This window comes from Nycticebus coucang, chromosome 19, assembly GCF_027406575.1.
Source record: "Nycticebus coucang isolate mNycCou1 chromosome 19, mNycCou1.pri, whole genome shotgun sequence".
Lineage (NCBI taxonomy): Eukaryota > Metazoa > Chordata > Mammalia > Primates > Lorisidae > Nycticebus > Nycticebus coucang.
In genome coordinates, this window is record NC_069798.1 from 69,947,772 (window position 1) to 69,973,502 (window position 25,731).

At 51.1% G+C, this 25,731-nt stretch overlaps 1 protein-coding gene across 5 annotated transcripts in view; it reads right to left on the reverse strand.

Annotated features, from left to right (window-relative positions):
- Positions 1 to 326: 326 nt before the first annotated feature.
- The window catches only part of MBP (myelin basic protein), a 112,304-nt gene continuing 86,899 nt past the window's right edge, over positions 327 to 25,731 (reverse strand). For 3 of the 5 annotated variants that reach the window (XM_053571089.1, XM_053571088.1, XM_053571086.1), the window contains 5 exons: positions 11,494 to 11,601; positions 10,843 to 10,878; positions 10,192 to 10,224; positions 6,287 to 6,406; positions 327 to 1,209 (listed from right to left, as the gene is read on the reverse strand). In XM_053571089.1, the coding sequence (XP_053427064.1) occupies positions 1,165 to 1,209; positions 6,287 to 6,406; positions 10,192 to 10,224; positions 10,843 to 10,878; positions 11,494 to 11,601 (342 nt within the window). In that variant the 3' untranslated portion in view covers positions 327 to 1,164. The remainder of the gene's footprint in view (positions 1,210 to 6,286; positions 6,407 to 10,191; positions 10,225 to 10,842; positions 10,879 to 11,493; positions 11,602 to 25,731) is intronic. The other 2 variants (XM_053571087.1, XM_053571085.1) reach the window with 1 other exon arrangement.

Genomic DNA, 25,731 nt, shown 5'->3' on the forward strand with positions numbered 1-25,731 from the left:
AGGTCAGTGTGTTAGGAGGGACCAAGGGAACGTCAGCCGAGGTTAGCCAAGCGCTGCAGAAGGCTCTTCCTCACTCTGCAGCCACTGTGGGGGTCAGTAATTCGGGAATGGCCCGTTCCTAAGTCTGCTCACTGGGCCAGGTATTCTAGGCGGCTAGGAGGTGAGAGGTTATCTTCTCCCTGAGGGTTAGTGTTTGCCAATGTACACTGCCATGCAAGCTGACCTGGCCACACCCAGTGTCCACAGGGACCAGTGCACCACTGCGAGGCCACCAGAGAACTCCTACAGTTCTACTCTGAGACGTTCCAGTCTCTCTGCCCTCCCTGGCTGTGGGCACTGGTTTGGAAACAAGGTGGTTTGTGGAGGCTGCTCTGGTGCCCCTGTACCGGTGCCGGTGACAACCTGTGGCCACGTGTAGGTCATCTCCGTCACCCTGTTTCCTGTGTGAGGCCAGTGCCCAGCCCATGCTTGCCACCTGTCCTCTCCCTGCCATGCACAAATTCAGCTAAGTGGGGTGGGTGGGCAGCAGTGGCCTGGAGGCACGCCTCCCCCTCTGTGCTGCCCACCGTGACTCTAACAGCCGCCCGGGCCCGCGTTTCACATGCCAAAAGCTCCCATGGGTAGTAGCCACTCCTTGACTGTCTAATCCTGTTAGGAAAAATAAAGGACACTTTAGGAAGTGAGACAAGGGGCAGGAAAAGAAACCAAAGAAGCCTGGATCACAACAGTCCTCCGCCAGCCGCGTTCTCTGTCTCTGCAGCAGTGTCTTGCTATGGCAGTGCCCAGCAAAGCTCGGGGGCCGTGGTTATGGTGAAAAGAAAGTCCAAGGATGGAGGGGGGAACCTGGAGGGGCGTCCACGCACTCGGGCTTGCAGAGACCCGCGCGCTGCTGGGGCTCCTGTCAGGGAGTGAACACTCCCGGGAAACGTAATCTTCACACGTGAAGTGACGGTTTAGCCATTTTCTGTTTTCTTTTTCTCCATTTACTGTTGGGCAGAAGTTGCTAGTAGGGTGCCGTGCGGGGTGCCTGGCACGACCGCGTGCACACCTGAAAGGCGTTAGGGGGAGGCCGTCTGCTCTAACTGGGACCGAGGCAAAGGGCATTAAAGTTTTAAGGCAGTTACATCGGGAGCGGAGGGCAGGGTTCCGGGCCAGGCCAGGGCCTCAACGTCTGGCCATGGGCGACCCAGAGCGGCTGTCTCTTCCTCCCTAAGGAAAGTAAGAGAAGAATTAGACATAACACACCCACAGCACAACCCCCAGCCCTGACCCCCTTCCATGGCCAGGGCTCACACACCATCAGGGGCTCCCCCTCCTGTCCTCTGGGAAACAGTGCCAGGCAGAGCTCCCAGAATCACTTCCAAGGCCTCTCCCAAGGCCACTCCCAGTGTCACTGGGTCACACCCCCCTCCCTGGTGAGGTCTCAGCATGTGAGGTCAACTCCCTCTAATCTGATTCCCACAGTGGTGGCAGGTGACGCAGCTCCCGTCCAGCCCTAGGTTGTCTCGCTTTTAGTAAGCACGAGCCCAATGTGGCTGAGGGTCACCATGACAGCAATGCCTCTGTCAGAGAGCGGTGTTAGTGCTGGCTGGAGTGCTAATGGCTACCAGTACATGGGAACCCAGGCCACGGCTGTCCCTGTGGGGACCTCATTTGCCATTTCATTGGCCACACCAAGACACATGGATTGCGCAGAAGGTTTTTCTGGCTTAAGGGGGCCTCACCACCACAAACTGACAAATACAAATTGAGCATTTTAGGAAAGGCGTTCCTGGGTGGTGTGGATGGGGCCCAGGTGCAAAGGCCCACAGGGAGTGCCGGCCCAGTGTGCTGTCAGCTCTGAGAAGACATCCCGGCTCGTCACCCTAAGGGGACTGTACACATGGATTCTTGTGTTCAAATTTTAGTCTCTTTTTCTTCAGTTTCCTTCTTTGATATTAGGTTGTGGAGGAAAAATTGATCTTGCAAGGATTTCCTTCTGAATGTGAGCCCTCAGGAAGAAGATAACGTAAGAAATATGTGATTTACTACCTGCAGGTCCGCGTTCAGCCATCCTCTAATGCCGTGTACCCCACGTGGCCACATGAGGGGAGGGAGCAGACTTGAAATGCCAAGATTTCTTACAAATGACACAGTCAACAGAGCAGTGCGATGGTTCTGATTTCACAGGGTTTTGCTTTTCCCAAGTACCATCTTCCTTTAACTCCTGAGGTTTACTTACTTATTTTTTAAATTACTCTCTTGTAACAGCTCCACACCAACACGGGCAGCCCTACACCATTGTGGCCCAGTTCCAAGCTTCCCAGGCAGTAAGATTTACTTACAGGCTCATGAATTGAAATGTGTCCTAATTTGATAAACTGAAGCTTCCCTGGAACTGCATAGAAATTTAAAAAACTTAAAAGCCACTTACAAAAAGTTTCACGGAAAATGTCAACCCTATTCAGGAAAACAAAGGGGCCTGGCCGTTGGCTTTATGCACAGTCGCAGCGTAGATGAGTGGTTTCTGTGTAGCTGGCGGACTTTCTTCTAGAGCTGGTTGTAACTCTGCTGCCCGGGAGCGTAAGGACATTTCCTAAATGAGACCACTGGTCTGCTGGGTCCTTGAGTGGCCTTGGTTGTTCTTCGCTCACTGGTGAGTCTGACAGTCATGACCCGGTAGTAATTAGTAGTAACTAGTCACACGGGGGGTTGCCGGGGAGCAGGGGTGTGACTGTTTCTCAGATGGGTGTGGTGACTGTGGGGAGACTGTCATCCTGGCTGGCATTCAGTTCCCCTTGGACATCCTGGTGGGAGAGTCTGGGGTGGAGCCCAAACCAGGGTGACCCACCGGCCAGTGGCTCCTGGAGACTCTGCTGCTCTGAGCAGCTCAGCTCAGATGTGACGCTCCTCCAGGGACAGTGTCTTCCCTTCCCCCAAGTCCCCGCCCCTCTGCGGCCACATTCTGGAAATGAGGCAATGTACATGGTCCTAGTTGAGTGTTTGGCCTAGAACTTCTCTCACTGGGAGCTCACACTGAGGAGCGGGTCCCACCCATGCTTCAACTGACACAGGCCAGCCGGCAGCTCAATGGCTCACCACCTGTGTCACCTGTTTTATCTGACACAGGCCAGCCGGCAGCTCAATGGCTCACCACCCATGTCTCCTGTTTAAGGCTTTTTCAGAGTAAGGCTGACTTTCCTCCAAGGCAGGACTGTCCGTCCCTCAGCCCAAATGCTATTCATGGAGCCTCCCAGAACCTGGGCTTGCGGGCAGACACTGTGCCCACCCATGCTCCCTGAGGACACAGGCAGCCTGGGTCTGTCCCCACCGTGTGTGTCTGAAGCTGGGAAGAGCGTCCGCATACCTGTGGCTTGACAGGCATGTGACTGAGTCATTATTCGCATCACATGCTGAATCATTCCCCATAAATTGTAAAATCTTGATGTTTTGAAAAGCCTACTAGAAAACAGACTTCACTTGTTCTGAGACCTCACAGCAGTGACGATTTTGATGGAGGGGCTGGCTGCACTTTGAGGCTGGAGCTGTAGGCAGGGCCTGGCCAGGGGACTGTGGGGATATCCTGTTCTTAGGAGGCACAGGGCCGCCAGCAGGCTGACGGAGGTCATCAAGGTGACACAGCCACACCCCCTGCTGCAGAAGCTTTTGGGTCAAACTGGGCTGCCCACTGCCAATCTCTCATCCATACCTAGACAGGCTGAGTGAGTGCAGTCTTTCTGTTCTGTCAGTGACCAAAATGTGGTGACGCCTGGCCTGTGGATACTGGTGAAAAGCTACTACAAGGGTTAGGATGCCAAGAATACTCCCTGTGCACCCGGACACCAGCCTTGAACACAGAGGGGTTCTGTGCACCAACGCTGCCGTCCAGGGACACGTGCGTGGCCCCACCTCTGCAGGGTATCCCAGGGAATGCTGTTCTTCTGGTGCTGTGGGTGTCCCATTGTGCCTTCCAGTCTCTCACTCCTGAGCATCCATCTTCCTTGTTACTTTTCTTTAGGGTGGAGGAGACTGTCCTGGGGAGTGACCTTCTAAGTAATCACGACTATGGCAGCAGCTACCAGTAGCCCCTGTGCTACGGAGCAGGGAAATGGGTCGCCTCTTTGGACTCAGAGTGAGAATGGCGACGTGGGTTGTCATCCTGACAAAGTGTGTGGGCACGTCCATGCAGGCAGCCTTCATGCCCTGATGGTCCTCAGCTGGGAGCTTCACCTCGGGCTGGGGCTGGAAAGCGCTCCTCTTGCCATGCCTCTGGCTGCTCCCAGCTCCCGGCCTGCCCCAGCCAAGGCCTGGCTGTGTGGCTGCACGGATCCATAGGTCTGCCCACTCAGCCAGGCCAGGGAATTCCAATCGTCACCGTCCTTACGGGAGTCTGGCAGAGGCACTGATGGATGTCTCAGCACGGACCGCCGGTCACACCAGTCTCTCTCTCACTCTCAACAGCAGTGGTAGTTGGCTGCTTAGAGGCTACAGAGCTCTGCCCGGGGGTTGCTCTTACCTGTCCTGGCCCCAGCCCCCAGCTCTTTCCCATCTGTTCCTTCTGCTGCCCAGCTGAGTGCCCTGTCGAGCACCTCCTGCCCAGGGAGGGGCCACCTGCCTGAAACCAGGATAGTTTCCCTGACAGGGCTCATGGCCACTGCTATGCCCTTTTCACCAGGAAACAGGCCTCTGAGTCAGGCTGCGGGTTTCTGTCCCCTCATTCAGGACCCCGCCCCCAGCAGTGCAGGTAGTGGAAAGGGGCACCGGGCTCAGAACCACAGGACCATGGGAGCCCCTGGGCCTGTCTTGGGTACAGAGGCTGGGTAGAGACCTTCCCTCTCACCTGCACTGCCCAGGCTCACATCACTTCTGCTGTCCTGAGGCCTCTGCCCACAGCCTTAAATAGGTCCCTCCTGGGCCCTCATGCCCCAGGGTCTGGGCACTCAGGAGGACTTGTCTGGAAATTACTGTGACCTTGGAGGTTGTGAGATGGTTTGGGAATGGACAGAGGCCAAGTGAGAGCTCTTCTTCATGTCGAGGGTTGATCTGGAATAGAATTGTGCCCTAAAATGAACAGAAGTGGGATCTCTTGGACTGTCCTCTTGTCATCTAGACACGGCCACCAGACTCACAGGTGCGTGGAAGGGAAGAGTGGAAGGGATGCGGCAAGGTCACCTGCAGGTGCAGGGAGGGTTTCTCCAGGGCCTGCCTCTCAGAGCCTGGCCTGAGGGTCAAGTCTCCCCTGGGATCTGGGGAGCAGAGTCCTGGCCCCACAGGTTGCCGGCTCCAGCTACCTTGGCCTCCAGAGCAGTGGCATTTAGGAGCAATGGTGGCCTGTGCTGAGGGGACAGCCTGAGGCTTGATTCAGTATAGGGTTGGACAGCAGGTGTCCGTCTGACTATGCCCTGCAAAGGTCTCCCGGCCCTGCCTAACCCGGTCTCCTACAAGGCAGAAATGTCAGCGCCAGTGCCGTGGGTGCTCCAGACACCCTTCATGTCCGTTGTGCTATCTAGGCTGGTGCTGAAGTTTTATATGCACTCTCCCTTAGAGAGACATGCTAAGATTGAAGGTGTTCAGAGCAAAGCTCACCCTGTTAACAACAGTAGGCCAGCCGCACCGGCACTAACCATGCTGCAGGGGGCAGCACCTTTTCTTCATGCAATTTGGCAAGGCAAGTGGGCATGTCGCCCCATTCACAGATGAGGAAGCCAAGCCTCACAGAGACCAGAGGCCAAGACCACATGTCTGACCAACAGAGGGCCAGGCACCCACCCTGGGCCATGTGGCCCCATGTCTGCATCAGGACACGTCTTCCTGGGGTTTCCTGGGATCCTCACCGCAGCGCCAACATCCTCCCCTGGTCTGCTGGTTTCCCACTCACCCTCACAGGGCACCCCAGTGGCTCACATCCAGCTGGAATAGCCACTGGAATCCAGATCGGCTCCCTGTACCTCCAGCTGAGCAAACCCTCCAGAGACGCTGGTGAAGGAACCAATGTGGGAACATTGTCTAAAATACCTCCTTACGAATTAAGCTCAGAAAACGCTGCATGGAACCACAGACCCACTTGCCCAGGCCACCTGCTCCCACTGGGGACAGAGAGTGCGTCCAGCATGTGCTCTGGGCCATGACTTGAGGCTGCACGACCCTGGGGCTCAGCTCCGCTGGGGATTCTGCATTTAACCCAGGCTCTTCCCCCTACCCCTGGTGTCTGTTCTGGGGGCACGGGGTGTCCTGGGGTCCCCAGTCCGACACAGCCTAGACATAGTGCTCAGGTCCTAGCCCTGCAGACAGGAAGGAGGTACGTTACCAGTTTAAAGATCTTGGACAGAGTGCCCTGTGCATCGACTCCCTTGAAGCCCTTGTGGGTGGATTTATGGTCAGACGCTCTGGCTCCATAGCCGAATCCTGGCCGCTGCCCCTCAGCCCCCTGCAAGGAAAGACCAGAGAGCTCTCAGCCTCGAGGCCAGCGGTGGCCACATCGGCTGCCCCTGACCACCAGGCAAGGGCTTCGCCACAAAGGACTCTCAGAGTGTCTTCAAGGAGAGCTCAGGGTCAGGGGGAGCAGAGGAAGGAAGCTATTGTCCCCAGGTCTGTGAGGTGTGGCCCCAAGAGAGAAGGGTTGTGGCCTAGGCTGAGGCTTTTCTGTGTGGTCCGCAGCCCAGAGGCCTTCCTACACATGTGATCTGCAGCCCAGGGGTCCTCATCACAGAGTGGCAACTTCTCCTCCCCACTGCGGAGCGCCGAGGAGATTAGCAAACATCCTGAAATGCAGCTAAAGAACCTACGGCCATGTGTGTTTGCAGAAAGTGGCCCCCAGAGCACGTGGGTCTCACTGTGGAAGCCCGAGGTCCTGGAGGCAGTGGGGTCACAGTGCCTGTCCACAGGCTCCTCCCCAGCCCACCCTGCTGTTCTAGAGATATAACCAGAAAATCAAGATCTGTGGACGCAGGGATATTTTGAGTCTTTTTCTTTTTCTAAAGTGTAAAGACAAAGTTCTTTTGTTTTGAAACAGTCTCACTCTGTCTACCTTGGTGTGGTGGTGTTATAGCTCACAGCAACCTCAAACTCTCAGGCTTAAGTGATCCTCTTGCTTCAGCATCCTAAGTAGCTAGGTTTACAAGTGCCCGCCACAATGCTTTTTGCTATTTTTCTATTAGAGACAGGGTCTCACTGTTGCTCAGGTTGGTCTTAAACTCCTGAGCTCAAGGAATCTGCCCACTTGGGCCTCCCAGAGTGCTGGGATTATAGGCGTGAGCCATCATGCCTGGCCAGGACAAAGTTCTTAATTCTTTTGGAGTGACCAGTTTCCCATAGCCACAGCTCACCCTGGCACCAAGGTCCTCATTAGAGGCTCTGGCTGCTGAGCTGGACAGGGGCCGGGAGCCAGACCCTGGGCCCCACACGAGGGCCACCTCTGCCCTACTTCCTAGCCTCTGGGGGCTGTGGTTTCTACATCTACAAAATGCAGGTAATCACAGCCCCTCCTAACAGGGTCGAGCAGAAACGCAGTGAGTTAGCAAAGACACCACTGCTCAGATGGGCCCTGGGCCAGGGCAGCCCCAGCCTGGCCTCACCTGCCCCCACAGCCCCTCCTCTCCATGTGGGACGTGGCTGCAGCCAGTCATTACTGAGATAGCAGAATATCCGTGTCATAGAACCAGTGTATTTTCTGTCAGGCTGTATTTTCAAGGGGGAACATTCACTGCACACAAAGCAAACATCAGGACTGTGCTGAGGGTGGACACAGTGCCCACAGCAGGGCTAGCCGCTGCGGGCCTCGGGGAGGATCTACCTGTCTCCTGGATCTCTTATCAAAGGCGGGCCCAGAGTCTACTTTACCTTTTGCAGACAAGAAATGAGAGGCCACCTCGGTCCTCTCCAGAAGACCCTGGAAGACGAAGCCCAATCGTCTCCTGACCAGCTGTCCAGCACCCTTTGCCTCAGCCCACGGCCCCTTTTTATTTCACAAAAGTGTCCTAGGGGAGGAAGGGTCTTGAGAAACAATGTAAGCTGTCTGTATCTCAGAGGCAAGGGAGATGGGACCCAGAGGCTCATCTGCCGGGCACCTCCTGCCATGTAAGCTGCTGGGACTGGACACTGGTCACCCAGATCCAGGAGGCTGCTTTCATATTAAAATCCGATTTGAGGGTTATTACGTGGGGAGAGGGACAGGGATGGGTGGTCAAGATGGTCGAGGCACTGCATGCTCAGGACAGCCTGTGCCTGGCATCCCGTGGGTTTCCATGGAGAGCCTTGGCCACCAGGGCACAGGGGACAGGGCAGGTGTGGAGTAAGGAACTAGACAGAAAGCCACACTTCCCCGTGTGAGTGCTGAATCACCCTGTCTTACTCTATTGATTATCTCCAGAAATAAATAGCTTCTGAAAACGAAATTCAGGAATTGGCTTTCAGATTAATAATTGGTTTGATTTTTCCTCCTTTCAAATTCATAGTCACCTTTATTTTTGGACAACCTAGAATTTATCTGGAAACATACAACATAGTTTAGAAAGAGAAGTGGGGTTTTCTGAAATGCTACACAAGATGTTCTGACAGCTCTAGAAACAGACAAGGAGACCAAATGCGCAGAGGCTTTTGCTTTGGAAAAAGAGAAATTCAACAAACATTAGTAGGACTAGTGCTGGGGAAATGCAGAGTGGAAAGCTAAGGTGGCTCTTGTTAGCTGGGGGAGGAGGGGCCCGGGCACGGTGACCCCTTCTCCGTTGCACCACGGCCAGTGGCGCTTTGCACCATGCCCAGAAAGAAAGTCCTAGAAAAGCAAGAGGCAGACAATGCGGCAGTCAAAGATTTTTGGGTTGAAATGGATTTCATCCTTCAACGCTGCCTTTGTCTCCTGCGGGCACGGAAAGTAACACATTAGTTGTCTGCGAGTGCTGGACGGTGTAGCTTTTTACAATCGGCGTCTTTGCAAATTCATTAGGTCAGAAAATGCAAGTCTATTAAGTACTAATGTGAGATGTTCCAGAGGGCGTCTTCGGTCACAGCTCGACGTGCTGGAGGAATCAGGAGCCCCATGGGTTCCTCCTCTGTCTTCCTCTCACTCTGTCCCTCTTGCAGGCCACTTTCTGTTTTTTCTTTCATGCCCTTTATATCTTTCTGTTGTTTCTCTTGGTTCTTTCTTTCTTTTAAATAAAATTCACTTATTTGTTTACCTGATGCTTATTAATTGGGCAGCAGGTCTAGGCAGGCTCTGTCCTCCAGTACGAGGACACTGCATTTCCCCAGACAGATAGTATCTATCTCCAAAAGGTGGGTGGTCATTCCTCTGTTTTATTCTGAAAATTCTAGTTTTTTGCTCACTGCAAACTCTAGCTCCTGGGCTCACGTGATCCTCCTGCCTCAGCCTCTGAATAGCTGGGACTATAGGCGTCCACCACCACACCCAGAGGATTTTTCTGTTTTAGTAGAGACGGGGTCTGTCTCTTGCTCAGACTGGTCTTGAACTCTTGAGCTCAAGGGATCCTCCTGCCTCAGCCTCCCAGAGTGCTGGGATTACAGTTGTGAGCCACTATACCCAGCCTTGAAAATTACAATTATTAAACAATAAGAACTATACCTGATATTTGCTAGGAACTAAAGTCTTTAAGATTGGTTAGAATATAATAGTAGGCATTTTAGGTTGGCTTAGATACCAAATTCACTAGAAAATTAACAAATCAGCTTTGCTCTTGGTATTAAAAAGCCCCAGGAGGTTTTCCTGGGTGGCTGAATGTCTAAGTCTTAGTTATTATTATTGAAATACACAGAAGCCACTGTCTTTTGAATTAATGGGGTTATTATAAAGTTGAGTTACGAGACTGAGCATCTTCCTCCTGGCCCAGCAGCATCATTTTTCCTGGGGGTTGTTCAGGGGGTTGTCTTGTTGTGCCACGCCCAGACATCTGGGGCTGGTTTCCTTCGAGTGTGGAAGGAAATTAGAAATTATCTCAAAAGTGGTGTTGCTCCTTCGCAGGCAACGAGTCCTGTCCAGTCTGCCAGGAACCCTTTGGGAGAAGAAGCTCCGGGGCCGGAGCAGGATGTGTTAATAGGCAGGGAGGCTGTGCTCCTGGAAGGAGGGCCACGTGCTGCTGTGGGCCAACTGGCTTGATGGACCAAGGGGCTGCTAAGCAATGCAGACAGACAGAATGTAAAGCCAGGTGCAGGGAGGGCCAGAAAGGAAAAGGAAGCTGCTAGACATGCTTTGTCACCTACCCAGCTAAATCTGCTGAGGGACAGTCCTCTCCCCTGTGTGAGGAAGAGAAAGAGACAAGGACATGGCAGTCAGTGAGAAGAAAGTCCTTTCAGTAACTACGAGATGGCCAGCCCTGCTGGGCCGACACGTGAACACGTCCCACATCGAGTGGCGGGAGGGGCTGCCCAGAGCTCCTCGCTGAGGGCTGCAGGCCTCGGTCACACAGTCTGCATGGTGGTAGGGGGTGAAGGCAGGTACAGGACATGTAGGGGGCTGTAGGGAGTACAGGGGGACACGGGGGTGCATGGGGGTAGTAAGACGTAGAATGTGGTGGGAGTTAGGAGGGTGCAGGGGTATAAGAAGGTGTGGGAGATTGTAGGGGTGTGGGGGGCATGGGAAGGTGCAGGGGTGAAGAGCTATAGGAAGGTGTAGTGGGGCTTAGGGGGTATAGCAGGTATAGGTACTTTTAGCGGTGTGGAGGGTGCAGCAGGGTGCAGAGAGTACCATGGACCTACTGGCCCATGTGCTACTTGGGAGCCACGTGGCAAAATGTTCTGGGATGAATTCGGGTTGCTCTGAGTCCAGCTCTCTTTCTGGTACATTTTGGGATTTGGGAGTCAGGGAAAGCTCATAAACAGAGGGACAACCAGTCAAATCACTCAAGTTCTTACCTTCCCTTGCGATGGTGGAGGCGTGCGAGGCGTCACCTGGAAAGACAGAGGATGTGGCCGGGTTGGGAGCCGCCCTCCCAGCTGCCCCCGTCCTCAGAGGGTCCAGGCTCTGGCGGCTGCTCTGGCCCTGCCTGGCCCACCAGCTCCTATCAGGTGGAGGAGGCCCCCTCTGTGCCTGACTTTCCCATCTGCAAGTATTCTAGTCTAGGGGAGGCAGATGCTCCAGAACATTCAGAGGAGTCAAGGCAGTGGAAAACATGCCCTGAAGTCTGAAGCTGGGAGCTCACTCCCCTGACGGCCCTGCTGCCTGGAGACAGGGTGGAGGCTTCCTGTCCCTGGGCCTCCACCCTGGGCCCTTTCACAGCCCCCACAGAGCAGTCCTGTGCCTGAGGACGCCCTGTGCTCTGTCTGCACATTGTTCCTCCCTCCTGAGCCTCACAGGGGGTATGATCTGCACAGGGCTGAGCTCTTGGGCAGATGCTGTGGAAGCACCTGTTTGGAAGTTGGGCCGGGTGCCAGGGTGGAGCTCTGGGGCCAGCCTCACCCTGAGGGGCCCCAGTGTTCCCCACAGAGGGACTCGTGTCCCATGTGGATTGTGCAGCAGTGGTAGCCCCTCCTTTGCATCCCTGCTTCCCCGAGACCACCACTTACAATGTTCTTGAAGAAATGGACTACAGGGTTCTCGTCCTGGGTCCGGCCGTGCTGGGACTTTGGGGGCAGGGAGCCATAGTGGGTGGTTCTTGCTGTGTGGTGTGAGTCCTGCAAGACAGAGGCACAGTGACCGGAGGGCAGGGAAGCTGATGGCTACTCCTGTATGTCAGTCCTGAGCTAGGAGGCCCCCGCTGAGCCCTGCCAGGCAGGCCGGCCAGCGGTGTGGTATTCACTTGTGCACCTGGTACTGGCCAGGCACACATTCCTGTCACCAACCTGGTGGCTGGGTCTCCTGAAGTTGCAAACTGACAGAGGGGAAGAGAATGTAACTTAGGGTGATTTCATCCAAGAGAGTGGCAGGCCAGGAAGAGCATTGAGAGAAAAGTATGGTTTACTGGGAGGCTTCTGCTTTGAATAAAGGAAAACATGCAGGACTCACACACAAAACAACCCACGACAGCAAAAGACAGGTCAGGTTGCCCCCATTGAGGTGGCTGCCCAGTGTTTTTCAGGGTCCTGCATGGTGATGTGGGGTGCCTGGTTTGGGGTGACCACTGCTGCATCTCAAGCAGATAGAGGTGAAGAGAGTGAGGGGTTGGGCGCGAGTGCCTGGGGCCCATTCACATGCAGCAGGACCAGAACATTCTGGGGCAGCAAGCAGATAGAGGTGAAGAGAGTGAGGGGTTGGGCGCGAGTGCCTGGGGCCCATTCACATGCAGCAGGACCAGAACATTCTGGGGCAGCAGGTGAATCGCACAGTAGCACCAAGCAGGGAGCTCTGCTTGACAGCAGTTCACCCCAGAGGGAAACAGGCAGGCTCCCGGACACTGCCATCCTCCCAGGCCTCCTGCCTTTCCACCTCAGCCCTGAACTCAGCGGCAAACCAACGCCCCGGGTGAAGGGCGGGACCTCAGAGGACAAGCAGAGGGGGCTTGGTGCAGAAAGGACCGGGTGACTCCCGCCCGGCTCTCTCCTGCCACCCTAGCCCTGCTTGGTTATAAACACCACCTACGTACTTGAGGGCCGAGACCCCCACAGGGGCCATGTTCTGGCGCGGCCACGTCTGTGAACATGGTAAAGCACATCAGGAGACCGGCAGAAACTCCTGCAGGCGTTTCCCCAGCCTCCCACGATGTTCTCGTGCGCCTTTCCTCCCTCTTTCAAAGGATAGTTTGCCACCAACAGGCCCAAAGTGTGTTTCTCTGGAACTCACGACGACAACATGCCTGTGGGTCTGATCAGTGGGGTGATCGCGGGTGAGAGTTAAAGGGACGATGTTTGCAAAGCGCCCAGCGTTTCCCTGGCCCTTGGGTGTTGACATTCACCACTGAAGCCAGATGTGGGTTTTCATACCTCAAACCCTGTCCTGTGTGCTGCGTCCCGCCAGCTCAGCTGACACATCTTCACTAAAACGTTCCTCGTGTCCACCCCCAAGTATTAACACAGAAGAGCAAGCTCCCTGCCCTCCTGTGGCAGCAATGCCCTGCAGGTTGAGGCCCAAAGCCCCTCGTCCTTTCACCAGCTGCCCCACGAGGCTCCCAGCACTCCTGGTTTTCAACCCACCGAGGTCGAGGTCAGCGACCCTCCCCTTGCCAACATCCATTGTCAATGCTGGAGAGGGAGGCCTAAGACCCACATGCTTTTTTCTTTTTTTTTTTTGTAGAGACAGAGTCTCACTTTATGGCCCTCGGTAGAGTGCCGTGGCCTCACACAGCTCACAGCAACCTCCAACTCCTGGGCAGACCCACATGCTTTTGAGAGGCTTGTTTCTCTCTTGCTTCAGTCCGTTACGAGGCACAGCTCTCAGCACCTTCCCTCTCTGCTTGGTACCTGCCCTGACCATGGCCAGCACCCACACCACATGCCGGCTACCAGGGTAACCTTCTGTGTAGCTGGGCCTTGTGCAGAGTGCCCAGGCCGCCCACAGTGCCCTTCCGTCTGCCCTCTGTCCAGTCCCTACTCCAGGCCCAGAGCAAAGGCACATCCTGGGGGAGCCCACTGCAGCTCCCCAGGGCAGCTCAGCACAGGGGCCCCGTTCTCTGCATTGCGGGTTCCCGAGTGCCCGCACTGTGGAGTGTGGGGGCAGCACAGGGCTGCCATGGGCTGCTCTTCCTGCTCCTCTGGGGCTGTGAGCACCTCAGAGACAGAGGACAGGCTCCTGATCCCTCCCTGGGCCGGGCCTCACTCACAGCCACAGCCAGGCACGGTCCCGTTCTGTGCACACGGAGAAGGTGACCCAGACCGACTTCCTGCCTGAGAGCTCTGGACTATATTAAAGATGGAAAGAGGCTCCAATGTTGTGTCCTCTATTTCTTAACAATCAGCACCTCGTGTTTTACTCCTTAATTATGCTGTTCTTGTTTTGTGCTCTGGCTTGTTAACTGTTGCCTTGTTTCCAGTCAGACCGTGGCCCCATCTCAGGCAGGGTGGTCTGCACTCGCTCTGTCCTCCCCCCGCACGGCAGCTCGATGCTCTCATGTGCCTGAGGCTGCCAGCAGGTGATCACCTGCGGGCTGCCGGCCCCACCGCCCCCACACAGAGGAGGGACATGATCACCCTGGTCTCTCAGAGGCAGATGTGCTGAGCCTTTGAGCCTGAAGAAGCAGGAGTTGCCTGGGCAGGAACGGGAGCATGGCAGTCGTCGCTCAATCCCCAGCCTTCTAATTCCAACTTTCTCTCTCCATGTTTCCTCATGTGATCGCATCTCAGGCCCCTGCTGCCTGTCTGCACCATGGGCCAGTTGTGTTCAGGCACCATGAACCAGCTCCCACGTTCTCTTCCAATCAGAGAGTGAGTGTAAAACTAAGAACTTGAAAAAGTAGACAAGCCAGGAAACTCTTTATATTGATTACTTTGAGACAAACATCTTTAAGTGTGTACTGGGTCTACCGGGGGAAGTTAGTTATTAGATCCCATCCCAATGTCCTGAAACGATGGAAACAGATCAAAATTCAGTCTAGTCTACTTTAGGTGTTTGTGTTAGATTTGACTCACAGAAACACAGTTTGTCTTTAAATTACTCATCTTGCCATTAAACTGGAAAAAAGCCTTGAACTTCACTGGAGATTTTTAAAGAAATGAATGCTTATGCGTAGTCACATTCTACGCATCTCAGTACTAAAACTAACTTAGGTGGTTAGAGAGGTATCAGAACATGATGTGATAATGGCGTTTCACATATGAACTCTGTACACTTGCTTTGAATGATAAAATAAAAATAATGTATTTTGTAAGTTATTTTTATAATGAATACAATGGTCACTGAACTTTTGAGGAAAAGGTACTTTAAGTCTTTTAAGGCACACATGAAATTGGTAAGTTTTTTTTGAGACAGAGTCTCACTATGTCACCCTTGGTAGAGTGCTGTGCCGTCAAAGCTCACAGCAACCTCCAACTCCTGGGCTTAGGCTATTCTTTTGCCTCAGCCTCCCAAGTAGCTGGGACTACAGGCAGCTGCCACAACACCCAGCTATTTTTTTTGTTGTTGCAGTTTGGCCGGGGCTGGGTTCAAACACAACACCCTTGGTATCTGGAGCCGGTGCCCTACTCACTGAGCCACAGGCGCCGCCCAAAGTTGGTAAGTTTCATTAGAGCTCTCTGAGCTGTGAAATCAGGGGTCAGACTTTTTCATGAAAAAGCCATTTGGTTTATTTATGGCCCTCAGCACAGAATTGAGCATGCAATAAGCATTGATTTTTTTTTTTTTTTTTTTTTGTTGTTGTTGGATCAACATATACACTGCTTGGATCATTTTTTATACAGAACCCAACACACTGAATAGATTGTAAGCAAACAGAACAATTATCATGGAATCATCCTACTTCTTTGATTATAGATTCATTGAAACTTAAACTTTGACTTGGGCTTTTTGACTATAAATAGTTGCACAGATAATTTGAGATAGTCATATAGTTATAACTCTATTGTATTATGGTTGTAATAACCTCTTGCTAAAAGACACTTAGTCAAGCATCTACATATGAACAATCAACAGTTAAAACACCCCAAATTTAAAAACATTACCATATATAACAGAATCAGAGAAACAAATATTTAGTATAAATTCACAAAAAAGGAGAGAATCTTTATGCAAAAAGCTGGAAAGCACTGGGGGAAGGAATCAAAGATGACTTACATAAATGAAAAATCATACCGTGTGCATGGATTGGCAGACAACATAGTAAAGATGTTGATTCTCTTCCCACATTTACCTATAAATTTAATGCAATTCCAAGCCACATTCCAGCAGGACTTTGTTTAGATATATACAAGCTGATTCTAAAACTGTATAGAAAGGTAAGGTAATTAAAATAACCAAATAATTCTGAAAAAGAAGAATAAAGTTGGAGAAGTTGTATTCCTTGATTTTAGATTTATTATATGGCAATCAAAGCACTGAGGTATTGGAGGAGGGATGGACATATGGGCCAGTGGAACAGAATAGAGTCTAGCGATGAACCCACTCAAATCTGGTCAACCAATTTTTGACAAAAGTGCAAAGACAATTTTATGGTGAAAGATATTTTCTCAGCAAGTGATATAGGAAATAAGCAAAATAATGCACCCCAACCCAAGCACATACTTTATACAAAAATTAACAAAACAGATCACAGATCTCTAGCTATAATGTAAAAATATAATTTTAGAAGAAAACATAGGAGAAAATCTTCATGAGCTGTGAGTAGGCAACAAGTTCTTAGCCTGACACCAAAGCATGATTCATAAAAGAAAAATGAATAATTGGACTGCATCAAAGTTTAAAACTTTTGTTCTGCAAGAGATACTGTTAAAAGAATGGAAAGACAGAAAATATTTGCAAATCACTTATCTGGCAAAGACTTGAGCTCAGACTATGTAAACCACTCTCAAGACTCAATGGGGAGAACCTGGTTAAAAAATTTGCAAAACACTTGACTAACCATTTTCCAAAAGAGGATATACAGGCAAAAAATAAGCAAAGGGAGAGACCATGTCCTCAGCCATTAGCAAGATAGCTAAAAAAAGACAAATCAAAACCATGTGGTGATACTACTACACACCTGTTGAAATGTCTGAAAGTAAAAGTACTGATCACACCAAGTGTGGGTCAGGACGTGAAGCAACTGGAGCTCTCGTGTGTTGCTGTGGGAATGCAAAATGCCACTCTGTAAAATGATTTGGCTGTTTCTTACAAAGTTAATAATATACTTACCATATGAGCTGGCAATGATGGAGACATTATTTTTGAAAATGGTTTTTGTAGTGAGCAGCTTGGTTGTCATTCTTTTGAGAGAAGAGTAATTTAAATTTTAATAATGACTTAAGCTCACACAATAACCTGTATGTGACTGTTTACAGCAGCTCAGTTTGTAATAATTAAAAAATGCAAATAGCCCAAATGTCCTTCAAGCTGCAAACAAGCTGTGGTGCAGCTTACCGCAACAAGAGCCCATCTCCCTAAAATCATTTCCTCAGTTTCCTCCACAGTTTAGCGTTTTTGAGAATGTCATGTACTCACGTCAAATGAGATGCTACTCAGCATTGAAAAGGAACAAACTTTCGATACATGTGACTTAAAGGCATCTCCAGGGCACCATGCTGAGTAAAGGAAGGCACTCCACCAAGATTTTGTGCTGTCTGATCTCATTTACATGACGTTACAGAGAGGAAGGCTGGCCAGGACATGGGTCAGGGAATGGGCCAAGGGTGCAGTGTGATCACAATGGGAAGCAGGAGGGAGGTTTTCAGGGAGACGGGCCCTTGTTGCAGTAAGAGCCACAGGATTCTGTATACCTGTTAACAATGTGCAGACCTGTACACCAAAAACAAGGCAGTCTGACTTCATCAACTTATAAGGTTAACTAATAAAGGTCATTCAACAAGGTCTATCTTTACGTAGCCAACAATGAGCGGACAGAAGCGTTCCATCCTTACGAGTTTTGCCACACCAGCAGTTTGCTGCTCAGCCCTCTCTGGCCTTCTCTCTGCTGCACAACCTATGCTTACCTCTGGGCTCCTGCTCGAGTGATTACCTTTGCTCGGAATGTCTTCTCCTTGCAAATGTCTCTATTTTTTTTTAATATGGCATCTTCTGCCTGCAGCACCCCATCTGGTACTGGATTGTCCTTTTCAGCCTCCCAGAAGCATCTTGGCTGTCTGGTTAGATTTTAATATTTTGGAGAAATAAAGAAAAACTTCTGCATGACACGCAAAGCTTTTGGCAGTTTGTCTCATAAAGAGCAACTCAGAGAGTACAAAGTGGACAGAGAAAGGACAACGAAAACCTTCTTTCAACTGTGGCCTTGTGAAAAGGGCTCACAGTGGGTCTGGAAGGCTCCCGTCCGGGGCCTGACTCCACGGCTACAGCCTGTGCCTGGGGCAGCACCTGGCATGTGTCCTCAAGTGTGAAGGTGTATGGCTGTCTGGTGTCACGTGTGAAGCCACCTGGTGTGTCCTGCTGGTCTCACGTGCGAAGCCATGGAACTGGGCAGAGGCTCCCTGAGAAAATTTTCAGCTCTAAAGAACAGAAGCTTATTATCTGGTGAGTTTCCTGGGTGTTTCCTGACTTTCAGCTCATTTATTTGAGTGTCTCGGAAGAGGCTTTGTGCTGAGCGTGGCAGGATCAGTGCTGGGCAGAGACGATGTCCTGACTGACACAGGGCTCTTGGGTCTGCACGGTTCCAGGTCTTAGCCACTTCAAAAAAAATTGTTTTTCTTGTGGTAAGACATACATAACATAAAATTTACATTTTAACCATTTTTAAGTGTGCAGTTCAGTGCAGCCATCACCACCATCCATAACTCTTTCCATCTTGTCCTGTTAGACACTGATGGATGCCCCCCCAGCCCTGACGCCCACCAGGCCACCTTCTGACTCCATGGACATGACTGCTCTAAGGACTACGCACAGGGGATCACTCAGTACCTGTCCTTTTTGACCAGCTTTTCTCACCCACCACAATGTCCTCAGGCGTCACCCAGACAAAAGAGTTTCTGTCTTTTTAAGGCTGAACAATATTCCACTGTATGATGTGGGACATTCTGACCATCCATAAATCACCTTCCGAGTGACCCAGACTCACCCCAGTGGTGCTCATCTGGTCTGGCCATGACTTTCCTGAGTCCTGGATGATTCTGACAAAAGTGATGCCCAAATAGCTCTCCCATCCTCAACAGGCTGATAAGAAACAAGAGTCCCTCGTTCTTTGGGATGCCAGCACAGGATATCAGGACCCAGGCCACCTAGAAGGCCAAGGTGCCTTCATGAAGTGAGGAGCGTGCAATCAGCGCTGGGGGCTGCTGGCTGGGGTGTGAGTCCTGCATCAGGCTGTCCTCCTGGCACTGCACCTCTGATGTGGACAGGCGGGGCCTGTGGTGGTCAGGAGAAGCCTGCTTTCTCTGGAATCTTCCCACTGGGGCTTGTGGGCCTCTTCTGCGGCCCCTCTCCATGGCCAGCCACCGCTTTTTGCTCACCATATGCCCCAAAGTCTGCTCAGTTTAGATCTGGGAAGGTTCGGAGTCCATGGCTTCCCTGAGGCACAGGTGATCCAATAAACGCACCATATTAGCTGGCATATTTTAAAAGTGGTGTTTGGGAGAGGGTTTATTTCACAACTTATTGGGAGAGGGTCCTTGTCATTCCTTCATGCCTCACTGTAAACAAGATTACCTGTTCTGCGGAGGGGAGAAATGGGAAGAGAGTGCTGGGGCTGAAAGAAACCATGGAGCAGGGCACAGCAGGACAGGAGGATGGGAGGGGCTCCAAGAGCATGAGCCTGAACTTCCCTCCCCTCACAGGCCAGAGTGGGACCTTCACTGCAGAGCCCTCTGAGGCCTGGACCAGCCACGACCTGTCCCTGCCAGGAGTCCTGAGCCTCTGCCCCAGAGCACTGTGATGGGCAAGGTCACCTTGGGTGTGGCCAGCTTGAACCCAGCTTCCCATTGATTAACTCGTTAACTTTTAGGACACATTTTTAGCATTCTCTAATGAAGTACTTTGTACTCACTAAAGTTAAAGAAAAAACCAAGATTGCTAGCAGTTTGCAGCTGCTTGCCAAGATTTGTGTCTTTTTGTCTATGCCTCTCCAGTTTCAAGTAATTCCTTTCCCTTCTAGATGATTTAAAGGCAAAGGAAGAATAGGGTTTGTCGCCCTCTGAAACAGGCAGTGGCCGCAGAGCCTGGTGATGACCAATTGGAACCCAGGGAGTACCCACAGCTCTGACCTCGTGTGGCCATTGGTCTGTCAATGGTGCTAGGACATTTCAGCAAAAAAGCTGGGTTATTTGGAGCTGAATATTTCAGAGAAGTGAAGGTTGAAAAAATTTCAAAATAAAAATTTTCTGTTGTTTGGAAACAATAATGCATACTTGTATAAGGTTATTACATAAAGTAAGACAACTTGTGGGAGAAACTCTGTCACTCATGGACAACCTGCATTTATAGTCCCACGGTTCTCAACCTGTGGGTCACGACCCACAGGAACTGTATTAAAGGGCCATAGCCTTAGGAAGCTTAAACTTTTTACTTAGATGACCACACTCTGAGACGGGCCTTTGGACATAAACTCGGATAAAATACATGACTGCCGTGAAGGGATCACCCGAGGCACACATTTTGGGAACCTGATTTTTCTTTTCTTGGCAGCACAGTGGTTCTCAACCTTCCTAACGCCATGATGTATTTTCATTGTTACAAAGGGGTCGTGATCCACAGGTTGAGAACCGCTGTGTAGCAGGTTAGCGTTCTCTTTCTGTACGAATATAGGTTGGCCTCATGATGAGTAAGACAGCGAACACAAAACCACAACGAACTTCACCAGCAGAGGGAGCGCCCATCTGCTGCGTCTGGTGCCTGGTCCTTGGTGCAGAAATCAGAAAGGGATTTCTAGAAGTTTTCCAGTTTGTCGTAAGGTCCAGGAACGCTGGGAGTTCTTAAACTTGGACTCGATAAGAAGGGATTAGTTTTCATCTGAGGCATTGTAAGCTCGGTGGTCCTCAGAGCCGGCCTGAACTCCTCCTTTGAACATAGCAGCTGCTCTGTGGAGTGGGGGTGATGCTGGCCTGTACCCCCACTTGCATTTGGATTTGATTAAAGGAGATAAATTGATGGAGTCACTCTCACTCGGAACAAAATGCTGCACCTTGAAAAATATGAATATCCAGTGGCCTCTGAGGTTTTGTGGTTGTTGGTGGGGGGGAGAGTCAAGCTCGGAACTTCATGTCTTGTGTGAGAGAGGAATTTAAACTCTCCCCAGAACTGGCCGCTCCAGGTGCTTACCCCTGCTGCTCTGGACCCCAAGCCCCTCTGGGTTTTCCCCACATCTGGGACTTGGCTTGCTTGTCTTTTCTGGATGAATGATAAATCAGGTGACATGTGAGGATGAGTGAATGGGACTGGAAGATTGTCCCCGAGTGGACAAATTGCTCCTGAGAGCTGCATAGTAGTTAATAGTAGGCGCAGACAAGAGGCCGGGCAGAGCACCATACCCCCAAGATCTGGCCCATCCACACCCCACCCCACGGGAGGGTGTTCACGACGACGACAACACCACATAGTGTCAGGACATCTTTTAAGCATCATCAGAGATAGTCTGGTCTCTTTTCAGATCATGTATTTTAACAGAAAGTGAGTACATTTTGTGTTTACACTTTTGGTTTATTTCACTGTATACTGGCTTTGGGGAAACTGGTCATTCACAAAACTGAGTTGATAACATTGGCTCTGTCGTTCCCAGGGTGGGGAACAGGACGCTGGCTCCCGCCTCTGTCCCTTCATACCCTACGTGAGCATTCTCAGGGAGGTCACCCACGGAGGACCCCCCCACCAGGCTTCTCCACCTGGGCCCCCTGCTGACTATCTTTACAGAGACACAGTGGGGCCCTCGGTGAGGCCATTAGCATAGAGCCTGAAGCAAAGGCCTGGCTGGTGCTCACCTTATGAAGGACATATCCAACAGCTCTCTGTCAAGCCAGCAGCTAAAAGCAGTGACAGTTTTCTTATTGGCATTTTTTAGGTAGTTCATGCAAGTTCCAGGAACACACACTTATCCCTGTCCCCAGAGGGATTCAGTGTGAACAAGGGGCAGAAAAAAAAGCACTCACACTATAAGCATTGGGCTGGCCGGAGGGGAAAAAGCATCTCCGGTTCCACCCCTGCTGCCTGGACACCAGACGTGCTGCTCAGTGCTGCCCCTACCAGGCCACGTCATCTCACAGCTCTGGAAGTTGAGATGCAAACGCTTGGTTTATGGGTTGCCCTGTCTCCAGCTGGGGGCTGCCAGGCCACGCTGGGTACTGTGGCTGGGAGGCAGGAATAGAGGCTCATGTTACAAACCTGAATCTCAGCAGCGGATGAGGAAATTCACCGGCTGCTCATCCGATGAGAGGAAAGGGGAAGAGGAAGAATGGATGTTAAAAATTGTATTCTGTGTATTTATTGGTTACAAAAGTTTGTAGACTTACCTTACATCAAGATGAACTAAGAACTCAATATAAAAATGTCTAGTCATATATGGGAAAAAGAAATTATTATCTGCTGACAACACCAATGAATAGATATGTCAGCTAATATCTAAAACAGTATTTTTCAGTCTCTTTTTTTTTTTTTTTTAAGAGACAGAGTCTCACTTTGTCACGCTCGGTAGAGTGCTGTAGGGTCACAGATCCCAGCAACCTCCAGCTCTTGGGCTTAGGCGATTCTCTTCCTTCAGCCTCCTGAGTAGCTGGGACTACAGGTGCCCGCCACAACGCCTGGCTGTTTTTTGTTGCAGTTTGGCCGGGGCTGGGTCCGAATCCAAATATATGGGGCCAGCACCCTACACACTGAGCCAAAGCACAGCCCTCAACCTCTTTTTTTTTTTAATTTCATGGCATCCTTGAACCTATAGTTAAACTTCTGTGACACACTTAAATTATGTTGATCAAAAAAAAAAAGAAAGAAAAGAAAAAGAATATACTTACTGTGCTTTGAACTTAATTAATGATCTTTAAAAATTTTCATGGAACACTTTGAAAAAGATCACTGTTCTAGGGAAATAGAGAAATTTTAATTTTTGCTCTTCACTAGAAAACTAGCTCCTAATTATGTGTGGGTAAACACTGATAGATAACAGATGAAGGTCTAGTTAATGCAATGAGAGTTTTCAGCTTTCTTTGTATTCTAAAGGATGCATTTAAAATGCGAGGCCCTGTCAGCCCCCCTGCCCCTCTCCCCGTCCTACCTGAGCATAAGGATCGTATGGCTTGTGGCTGTTCTGTTCTGCCTGTGTGTCTGGAGGCCAGCCAGCTGACCAGCCTACGTCCTGATATTTATTCCTCTCAAGTTCAGGTTGAACCTTGTGGGATTTTTCATATGTCCACACGGCTGCATTTGGGACACCTGCTGTTCACTTTCAGGGTTTTACTAGTGGTCCTCAGAGAGAAGAGTGAACACATTTGATTTTTCCTTTGTCCCCCTGAGCAATCTCTGGTGGTTGTGGTTCTCTCAAGAAGCCCAGACAGCAGGGGTCTCAGGGGCTCCTCTGTGTGACCAGATTGGAAGTATCGTCATTGTTTTTCTGAACTGCCATGATAAGAAAAAGCAGAGTGAGATTTGAAATCAATGAAATGATTTTTCTTATCTGCTTCCTTTTATCATGTTCTTTCTATGAAGACTCATCACACATAGCTTGCTGTGAAATGGACACACATCCTCTGCCGTCTTCTCTGCCTTCCCACGTCTTGAGGGGGTTACCCTGTCCTTTCACGTACCCCCGAACTCTCGTTTAAGTGACTTTACATATACAGCTCCCTCCTCCTGTCAGATGCCTTGGGTTTTGTTTCCCCATGAGCCATGTGAAGCCAGGGAGAGGAAGCAGCCTGTGAGCAGCTGGAGGTCAGAGCTGGGTGTCTTCTTGACACCGGGCAGCCAGCCAGCAGCCAAGGTGCTGCCCATCACAAGACATCACTGACCAGGCTGTGCACGGCCACAGTTTAGAGGCTGGTGACGAATTAACCCCATCTGCCAGGTGTGAAATGGATGCACATCCTCTGCTGTCTCCCTCCCTTTTCTCGTTCCCGGAGCCCCCAACCCTACGGTGCTGGCCAGTCCAGGACCTCACAGATCATGAATGTCCTGGCTCTTTCCAGTTCCAGTTTTCCGTGTGTGTATCTTGGGGAAGCCGTTGCTCCATTTCTAGTCAAACATCTACTGTGTTTGACTCTGGAGACAGCACTGTGTGTTTTTCTGGTAATTCAGGGCATTTTAGATTTTGCAATCAGGAGAGAATTCTTTTCTGTCTGAATAATATACATGTTTTTCCTGTGATTTGACTCTTGCTGAGTTTAAGAACACATTTGTTCCTGAATCACTGACTCACGTGAGTTACGGAGAGCACAGGCCTTTCCCTTCTGGATGGAAAGCTGCACCGCCTCCACCTGGCTTTTCTCCATTACCTGAGAAACTCAGACAGACTTTCAGTTTTCTTGGCATCTGTTCTGATAATATATTTCTTCCCAGCTATGGGACAGCGCACATGCAGGCTATTGGGGACTGGTGGTGTCTAGGTGTGCACCGTGAGCATGTCCTGAGGCTCTGCTCTGTGCCACAACTATGGGGAGCAGTTTTCAAGTTTGAGGGTTTCTACTTTTAGCAAATGGTGAAGCTGAAAGCAGAGGCTGGGAGGCCACTTTCTCAGGTGTGCTCGCTGATCAGCTGCCTCTGAAAGGGGCTGCGCTCTGAGGCTCTGGCTGGGCACCGACAGACGCAGCTCAGAGCCCAGAGCCCCTGCAAGCTGCGTGGCTCTCTCTATCACTGTTTCTGACCTGGGGTTTAACCTTAGAGGAAAAGCTTCAGTGCCTGGTCCTTGGCTCTCTCGTCTTGGTGGGTGGACAGGCTCAGAGTTTGTGAACAAACAGCACCTTTGTGGGGAAGAGATAGTGGTATATTTTCACATGGCAGGTTGCTGTCTTATTTGGAGCTGCATGGCAGCCTGCGTGGAGGGGTGGTTTTAGCGGGGGAGCCTCAGGGTAGAATACCCTGTTCATTCCTGTCTCAGGACCCCCTAGAAAGCTCCTGGCAAGAGGACTTGGATGGCCTCACCAGCAGGGAAGGCTCAGAAATGTCTGTTCCCCAAGGGAAGGGTGACTTGGAGCTGCCAGCCAGGCAGTGACACGCTGGCCCCGCTGTTCCAGAGAGCGGTTTGTAGCATCCCTGCAGGACGCAGGCTTGGACTTCATCATTCTGCTCCCATGTTAAAGATCTTAATGTGTTTGAAGTACACAGAAGACTCTTTTCAGCACAAATATCAAGCTAACTTAAAAACAGAGGCATAAACCAAACATAATTACCCTGAATGCTTTTTCTTGGCTTTGGAATCCAACTGTTCTCTTGCAGAGAGAGAACGTGGGCATGCATGTGGTTTGGGGGTCATGGGGTGCCATGTTTTCTCTGGAAGGAAAAGGAAAGCCGCAACCAGTTTGCAGCAGGCAAAGGCCATGGGCCGGGCACAGGTGCAGGGACAGCCGTGTTGCTGGGCCATGTGGGCCCTCACCCGGGCGCCCCTTCATGTCAGCACCTTCTCCAAGCAGTGAGATCTGCAGCAGACAGCAAAGGCTCCTCAAACTGTGCACCATCAGAGTCAGTCTAATGTTCTCAGAGGCATTTTTGGGAAATGATGAGGGAATCAATTCATCAGACCTGACGAAGTCAGAGTAAAGTCTACTACAAACTTCCTGTGTGAGCAGCACCCAGGAGAGATGGGTTTCAAGCTGTTAGGCCCCAGACAAGACGCAGCACACTGGACACACTCCTAGTCGCCTTGCAAACCTTCCTGGTCAGAGTGACAGCTGGGTTTTCACATGTGTTGTGAAACCTCCCCAGGAGACAGGGGAAAAACATATCTACAATCATTTGATCCAACACTTCCATTTTAATGTTGAGGTAACTGAGGCCCAAGAGCACAAACGTGACTGGCTCAAGGCCACAGCTGGCCACCGGGGTCCTTCAGGGTGAGTGCTGTTCCTCCTGGGCTCCGTGGCTGCTGTGCATCTTCCTGGCCTTGCTGGAGTGCCATCAGCAGGGTCATGACGGCACCTGTGTGTGCAGGAGAGGAGGTGTCAGGGCACAGGTGCCACATCCCACTGCTGCTGCTCCACGGGAAGCTGGACACCTGCTGGGGCCACGCTGCCCCGTGGGGGAGTCAGCCCTGACCCTGTGTTCTGGATGGATTCTTGCTCCTGCGCTTTCCCACAAGAAATGTTTTGACTCCTAGACCATGTGCC